Source organism: Meleagris gallopavo, chromosome 7 (genome assembly GCF_000146605.3).
Source record: "Meleagris gallopavo isolate NT-WF06-2002-E0010 breed Aviagen turkey brand Nicholas breeding stock chromosome 7, Turkey_5.1, whole genome shotgun sequence".
Classification (NCBI taxonomy): Eukaryota; Metazoa; Chordata; class Aves; order Galliformes; family Phasianidae; genus Meleagris; species Meleagris gallopavo.
Window position 1 is genome coordinate 11543859 of NC_015017.2, and position 8316 is coordinate 11552174.

General features: G+C 40.3%; 1 protein-coding gene across 4 annotated transcripts in view; it reads left to right on the top strand.

Annotated features, from left to right (window-relative positions):
- PLEKHM3 (pleckstrin homology domain containing M3) overlaps positions 1-8316 on the top strand; it is a 99006-nt gene that overhangs the window by 27178 nt on the left and 63512 nt on the right. For all 4 annotated transcript variants that reach the window (XM_019617016.2, XM_019617017.2, XM_019617019.2 and 1 more), the window contains exon 4: positions 3333-3478. In XM_019617016.2, the coding sequence (XP_019472561.1) occupies positions 3333-3478 (146 nt within the window). The remainder of the gene's footprint in view (positions 1-3332; positions 3479-8316) is intronic.

Sequence of the window (8316 nt, forward strand, 5' to 3'; positions counted from 1 at the left end):
CTTTTGAAGTTTGGGGGTCATTTTTCTTCTTCATATTGTATGTTGTTTCTAAATGAATTAGCTTCTAAGCTAATCTGTCACAGATTTAATTATGGTACACAGTCACGAGGGAGTTGCTTTTCCTGATACCGAGTAAATAAGTTTATTGAATAAAGAAAACAGTTATGTGTTTATTTTGAGTTTGGTCTTCCTCTTTCCTTGTTTCCCATTGTCACTTGCTCCAGCATTTTCTTGCTAAATGGTTGAAGAACAGGAATAAAGAATAGCTGTGTGTATCAGCCATGACTGTAAGAGCTTTATGATACCCTAAACGTGGCAGAAGTGGTGTTTTCTACACTTTGCAGAATGGGAGGTTATTGTAGTGTCTTGAATTTGTCCTCCGTGCTATACCTCTCACCATCGCCTTATGTCAAGAACAGAGATTTGTGATAACTATTTTCTTTTACCTTTTTTTCTTGTAATTCTTTCTTCCTAAAGTCTTAGCATTTGGAGATGAGCTTCTTCATGTTGATACTTCTACTCTGCTCACAGAGGTATTATTAAGAGAGATTCATCTGTACCCAGCAGCACTTCCTTGCTGCTATTTTTTTCGAACCCCCTCTTTTCTCTGCTTGATTCTAGTGTAGTTTTGTCATATTTTTGGCAGTAAAAGGTTTAGGATCATTCCTTACCTCAGTGTACGATAGCCACGCTTCTCCCATTTGTAGCTTGCTCTGTAACATCTTTTAGGTAGGGGTGATTTTGGGGATAATAATAGAAGTTGGAGTATTCTTATTCTTGACTTGTGATTTGCAAGACCTTTGTACAGAAGTTTCATGGATGTTATTCTGTATGAGCATTAGGGATAGTTGAGAGGGAATTGGTGAAAGTAGTGCTGCTTTTTCCCCCAACATGTGGAAGCTGTTTTCTCTTTTTGTAGGCAAGTATTTTTTTTCTGCAAATGTAAAAGGTTCCTTCTCAGCAAACAGGTTTACCTGAGGAGTTGTGTTACCAATCTGTGGGATGGTTGGCTACGTCTGACCATCTTGTGGGGAGGGATGCTGAAGAGTGTAAGCCCAGGAATCTGTACTAGCTTTGCTTTTGGTAAACATGATTACAAGTTTATGTACCTGAATGGCTAGGTGCAGAATTTCCAAGAGCATTAAGCCCTCTCCTATTCTTTTCTCCTCCTTTTTTTTTTCCTCTTTCTCTTTTTTCCCCCTCATCTTAAAAAAACAAAGTAGCATAAATGGTCTATGCTATAGAAATATGTTTGTCACACTCTACATCGCTTTGAACTGCATAACATCAAAGAAAATCAGTGCTTTGATAACTTGATTTGAAAGGATTGTAGAAATAGCCATCATTATGAATCACAACAGATAAGAATGGTAAGAACGGTGATTTTCCAGCAGCAAGGATTGTAAGCTAAGGGAAAACGTAAGGTAGGTGTCAGTGGTGCATTCTCATAAAAAATATCCAAATACAATTGTTGTGTAGCTTTGCAGAATATGGTTGACTTGAGGGTATGAGGAAGATAGGGAAATATTCCATGTAAAAATATGTTTCTGAGAAACAAGGGAACAAGCATGGGTGCAGAGAAATACTGGAAAAAAAGGAGAATTGGCTGCTTGGGTATAAACTTCTTTTTATAAAGCTACCCTTCCGGAAGGAAGCAAACCCTGAAGTTTCAGGGTTTGCTTACCAAGACCCTTTTTACTGCAGAGCCTTTCAGTTCTTCTGGGCTGGATGTAGTCCTCTGAGAGCAGGAGAAGAATGTACTTCTGTGCTTCATCATTCATTTCCCCAGGAAGATGTTCATAGACTGGAATAAGTTTCTGGCTCTAGGAGATGGCAGGAAAGAATGTCTAAATAGTGCCTTCTCATCTAAAGATATTTTAGCTTGGGATGGTGACAATTCAAATCTAAGAAATTAGAGTTTAGCATACTGTTACCTTTAGCCTAACTAATGGGAGCTAGATTGCTAAGACTAAGACAGCAGCTTCTGGAGTGGCCGGGAATGAAATTAGTGTATATTGTCCCATCCTCATTCCCTAGAAAGTAAATGTTGGCTAGTGGGGACCATTTATAGAAGTTTTGATGGTACTGAGCTGGGAGACAGCAGTCTCATTCAGTTGTAGTTGTACTGCTTGTACTGCATCACCTAGTCCAAACACATTGAGCTAGAAAAACCCAGTGTCTTATTTAGCAGCTTGTTTCCCCCAGTGTGAGGGGATTGCTGTATGTAATGAATGTTACAGCTGGTGTCCATTGAGGTATCAAGATTCATGCTTCCGTGCTTTTTCATGATAAAAGAAGTATCTAGAAGCAACTTACAAGGAGAAAGATTTAGACCTTTCACCACTTTTTTACCATGCTGGTACTTAAGAGAGATACTCTACTGAAATACTGCTGACACAAACATACACTCTGAGGACTTGCTGCTATTTAACTTGGGAAGGGGAAAGAAACGCTGTCTTTTGTATAGTTCGTCATCTTGCTCTTGAGCAGAAGATGGGTGGTATTTTTGTTTCTTTTACAGAAGAGCAGGATTTACCTCTGCTCTGCTTTTAAAAACACGGGGCTCCTTAGTAACAGTGTAAGTACCTTCTGTGAGCATCTTCCAGAGTTAATAGATGAATATCTAATCAAATGGACAGGACTGGTTACTTCGTGTCTCTTCAGTTGTTTAAAACCTTCACTTTCGTGTGCTAAGGCAATTTAAAAACAAAAAGTTCTATGTGTACTACAGAGTACTGATACTAAGCTTACCACCAAGTATGCCTGCTGACTTTATCCTTAGTGACATTATAGAGCAGGGCTGCACAGGAACTCTTATGAATGGCTAGTCTGGAAACTGCATTTGTTAAAAAAGAAAAGAATAGGCAAGTGCTTGCTTCGTGCTGAGGGAAGTATGAAGTGGCAGAATGGAATAGAATAGTTGGAAGGACATTAAAAGATCATCTGTTTGAACTGCTGGACTGCTTGAGGCTAACCAAAAGATAAACTGTATTAATGAAGGCATTAGATGCGTCTTGTCCACTGTTGGACGTGGGCATCAACCAACTTTCTAGGAGGCTGTACTCTTTGCTCTCTGAACTATGTTCTACGCGTTCAAGTTAGTGAAAGTTTTTTTCAGCACTAGACAAAGGATATACTTGTATCTCCGTTTCTAAGGGAAAAGATGGTGATTGTGGAATTCCTGTTTGCTTGCTGTTATGTGGAGGTTTGTTGGTGTTGTTTATTTTTTGTTTAAATGACCTCAGAAGAAGGAATAACTACTTTCCTTACTGTGTCCTGAGTCTGCACTTCTGGCATAGTGTACAAACCCAGTCTTTTCCTCTCTCCTCCAGGCTGTCAGCGCTCCATAGGCTTGTCCAATGGCAAAGCCAAGGTGTGTAGCTACAGTGGATGGTATTACTGCTGTACCTGCCATGTGGATGACAGCTTCCTCATCCCTGCAAGACTGGTTCATAACTGGGATACTTCCAAGTACAAGGTAATCTCCCTGTAAGTTGATTTACTAGTGAGTGAACTGAATTGCTGTTTCTGTCTAAATGCAGACATTTTATTACAGATAATATCTGCTTTGACTCACTTGCCAGAATGACCCTAGCCTGGGAAGTCCATGTACTCTCAAGAAGACAGATATTTTTATCTCAGTTTCCTTAGCCAGACTTATGCTGCTTCTCCAAAGGAGCAGCTGTTCTCCTCTTCTTAATGGTGTCTTTTCCATCATTGCTCATCTAGTTGTTCAAGAGACAGGGAGAGTCAGAATAACCGATTGAGGCTACAGGTTGGTAATGCTTAGTGATGGATACTAAAACTGTTGAAATGCTTGCTGGAAACAGGCATAACCTGAAGATGGTGCTTGCAGAAGTCCAGTTTGTCCCATCTCATGGCACAAACATTTCCAGAATGCCAGGACATTGCTGTAGCACTTGTTTGGACTAGACACTTGAAAATAACATGAAGAGAAAATTCTGTTGTTGTTTACTTGCAACACAAGCTGTTTTTCTAAAACTTCAGTGATCTGTTATTGCTGCTGCCTTAGTGGTTGGTTACTGTATAGTCGGAACTGATTATGTGCCTCCAAGTATTATGCCTACAAACATATTAGCAGTGTTGTTTTGCAGTAAGAGAGGGCATGTGCTGAAACAATGATGAACTCATAAGGAAACCAGATTATACTAGAACTTCAAACCTAGCAGCCACTGTTAGGAGAGGCTGTTTGATGTTTTGTGTCTGCGAATATTATTATTATGGGCTATTTGAAAAGAAAAAAATAACCAGTAAATGCCCTATTAGAGGAAAAGCAGCTCTCTTGAGGAAGAAAATTTGACAGAAGTGAAGATTATTAAAAGGTAGCCAGAGCCTGCCATCAGGAAAATGATAGTCTTGAACCACAAATTGCAAGATTTCTCAGAGCTACAAAGCTCTGATATGTGGAAACAAGAAAATCCAATCCCTCCCTTTCCTAGAAGCTAGGAATAAATATTTAAGAATTATTTTTTTATGCCTTTGCCAAGGACTAAACTTGCTAGGCTTAAGGCATTATAAGGAGTCTTCATATGGAACAGGTAGATGGTAAGGTAAGAAAAATTCATATCAAGGTGTCAGTGATACTGCCAAGAAGTTAAAACCGGTTTGGATTCTAAGCTTGGGAGGTGAAAACTATGTCTGTGCTCTGTTTCCTATGGTTTAAGTGTAAGCAGCTGAGGGGAGAAATGAAAATAGGACTTCCAAGCTTAAGTTTTCATTGAAAATCTAACATACTGCAACTCTTACAGTGAGAAATTGCTTTGCATTTTGTCTATACATGTGTAAGGTGGCTTGGGATCACAACCAAATTCTATGCCGGTCTGTACTTCGTCAGTTTCTGTGCCAAAACACTCAGAGATGAATTTAAGAAAGGAAAACCATTCCTTAGTTTGGAAAACATGACAGCATCTCCAACTATTGGGGGGGGAACTGAAACAGGGAGAGAAGGTCAAGGAGTCATTATGTACCACAGTAGCAGTGTCAAAACTGAGCTGAGATCACCAGCTGGATCTCCTCAGCTCGACTTCGTCCATGTATAGGATTAAGTTAACACATATCTGTTGTTACTTTTGGGAAACATCTTGAATTTTTTCCCTGTTCTGTTCAATTCTGCATAAACATGCTTTTATTTTTGTCCTTGCTCTATGTCCATGTTGACTAAACAGTGCTTTTCTGAGGTGGGCTGCATATTGCCTGCACTTTTACCTCCACATCTCCTTCTGTCATTCAGGAGCAAGGTTCGATGTTGCTTTTTTCTGTATGGTCTGAAAGGCACTTCATATTGGTAATGAAACGGCATGATTCCTTAGCAGCGTATTGATTAAATGTGCTGATTTGGCAAAGGCAGAGATATTGTCTCACTTCCTTGAGGTGATCTTGGTAGCAGTAATTTCCTTTGGGGTCAATTTTAAATAAGAACACTTAATTAGTCAGCATTTCACTTCTGATAATTGGCCACTGTGCCCATATAAAGCCATGTGGCAACATTCCAAAGTGAATCTTAGCAACAGATCTTCTCCTAAAGCCAGAGCCATGGCCCTCGCAGGTAGTGCAGTGATGTCTGAAAGTAGAGCTGCTGGAGTGGGTGCCTTGTTCCCCGAAGGACTAATAGCACACCCTACAGAGGAGGTGAGTGGATTAAGCATGCGCCACATTTGATAGTCAGACCTGAAACAGGACTTTAGTCTTCAAGGACTTAATATTGCAGACAGACTAAAGTGTGCCTAGCATTTTACTAAATGGAAGGAAACTGAATGAAGTATTTGAAAACCTACATTCTTTCTCATGCCTTTCTAGTGCCTTTTTTTCCTCTTTTTTCCCTCTCAAAGAGGTTTCTGGTATCTGTCATACCTGTCGAAGGAAAACAACCAGCAGCACATACTTTAGGACATAGACTTTTATGGTGATATAATGTAATTGGACATGTTTCTCTTCTGTGTTTCATGAAATCCTGCTCAGCTGAGTACTATCTTGCATCAATTAAGTAAGTTTTGTAAATGATTCTTGTCTCGTTTTTGGCAAGACAGGACATGAAAAAAGCAGAAGCAATAGAAATCTCTTGAATTGTTTTCTCTTAACGTGTTGAAAAACAACAATGCACTTAATGCCTGAACGCACATGGATAAGGAAAATTCCCTTGGATGCAGCAAAAGCTTTCAAAGGACTTGGTGGTTAGGCATGTATCTTCTGTCATAACCAAGCAGCAGTTCAGTTCTCAGATAAGCTTTTTTTCTTCTTATCTCCCTGCAGTTTCCCTATTTGTGTTTTTCATGCTTTTGTGAAGGGAAAAGAGGTAATCATGTGGAAATGCTTTCCTTTAATTCATGCCAACTGTTTTCCTAGCTTAGATGCTAGTAAGTTCTGCAGTTTGGTTCAGGTAGGTTCCAGCCTGTGCAAACAGGCAAGCATAGCAGGAAGAATCATAGAAGTGAACTGTCTGTGCCAGAAGGTCTCAAGGAAGGCTGGCTTCTGGTAAATTGAGTTCTAAACAGTAAATTTGCAACCTGTAGAAAAGTCTGGAAATGTTAATATCCATCCTTCTGTGATTCTTGAAATTAAAACTCTTCAATTTGCCCCATATCATTCATACTGGCTTGTTAGTGTATATTCTGTCCAGTATAACTGAGGTAATGTGAACACAGTAATACACATACTAGTATGTTGGCCAATAGCAATGTGGATTACTGACTGCCTGACCATTCCCATTATAAGGTTGCATTTTAGTGTCCTGCAACTTTGCTATACTTGGTAATGTTTTACAGATGTGCCTCTGTCAGGCATGCAGAGAGAAAACAACACATCCCTGTCAGCCGATAGTCCTGGGCAAAGCTACTTTTTCCTGTAATCAGTGCTCTGCAGGTACATTGTGTCACCAAGGAGAAAGGATTGCTTTTCTCCCCTCAAAGGCTGTGCAGCACTAGAGCTGAACAGTAGTAACATGTGGTCCTCTGGGATTGTGGTTTGTACAATAAAAAGGGCATAGGGCTACACGTTGAGCAATGGAGAGGAGCTGCTTTTTGTTCAGCTCTGTATTAATATGAAGTAGAGCTTCTGTGAGGAGAGGAAAAAGACAAAAAGGTAATTTTAAATTTTGTATCATAGTCCATATGTATTGCAGTCACACAGGTGATTGTGGATCTGGTGTTGCTTTTGTATTTGTTTTCTTAAAGTTGCAGCCTCAGGAAAGCTCCCCTTTTCCGGGTGAAGGTGTGCACAGGCATGGGTGTAGCACTGAGACAGTCATCTCTCCCTGGTTCCTGGGGCAGGAAGACAGGTGGGTGAGGAAATCCCAAAGACTAGAGAGATAATACTGAGTTGAGTCCCTTGCCCTTCGCATGGGGGGTGCTACTTGCTCTACCAAGCATTCATGTGCCTCCTAGTGTATCACTGAATACGTAGCTTAATTTTTTCATCGGTGGATGAGGAATAATATTTACGCTACGCTAGATACTATGTTTGTCAGGAGATAATTAGGTATTACGGCCAACTAGTTTAATGATTATAAAAGCAGTTTGAAAGTAGTTGTTTAACTTTGGTCTCTTTTGTACACCATAGTTAGTGCGTCTAAAAACATTAGCGATGCTAATGTTTGAAAACTTGACATAATTATAGTCTCTTGATTTGTAAAATCCAAGTTGTCTGTGCTGTTCCTTACACAGCATGTTACTTGTGCTTCCATTCAGATGGCACAATTCCTTGTGTATGCATTGTTTTGGGAAAAAAAAAAGAAAATAAATTAGTGCTTAATAGAAATAAGTGAGCTGTTTGATATAGCTTCAGGACATGGGAAATCTGAGAGGTTATAATCTGCCATATTTAAAATTACTTTATTATCTGTGTAGTTATTGGTGGTAATGTTGTCCTTGACATTATTATACATTATGCATTGTGAAAAGCTCCTCTCCTCCTGGAGAGGAGCTCTGCAGAGAGGGACCTGGGCGTCCTGGTGGACAACAGGTTGGCCATGAGCCAGCAGTGTGCCCTCGTGGCCAAAAAGGCCAATGGCATTCTGGGGTGCATTAAAAAGAGCGTGTCCAGCAGGTCGAGGGAGGTGATCCTCCCCCTCTACTCTGCCCTGGTAAAGCCTCATCTGGAGTACTGTGTCCAGTTCTGGGCTCTCCAGTACAAAAAAGACAGGGATCTCTTGGAAAGAGTCCAGCAGAGGGCCACAAAGATGGCGAAGGGCCTGGAGCATCTCCCCTATGAAGAAAGGCTAAGTAAACTGGGTCTGTTTAGCCTTGAGAAAAGACGACTGAGAGGGGACCTGATCCAGGTTTATAATATCTGAGGTGTGGC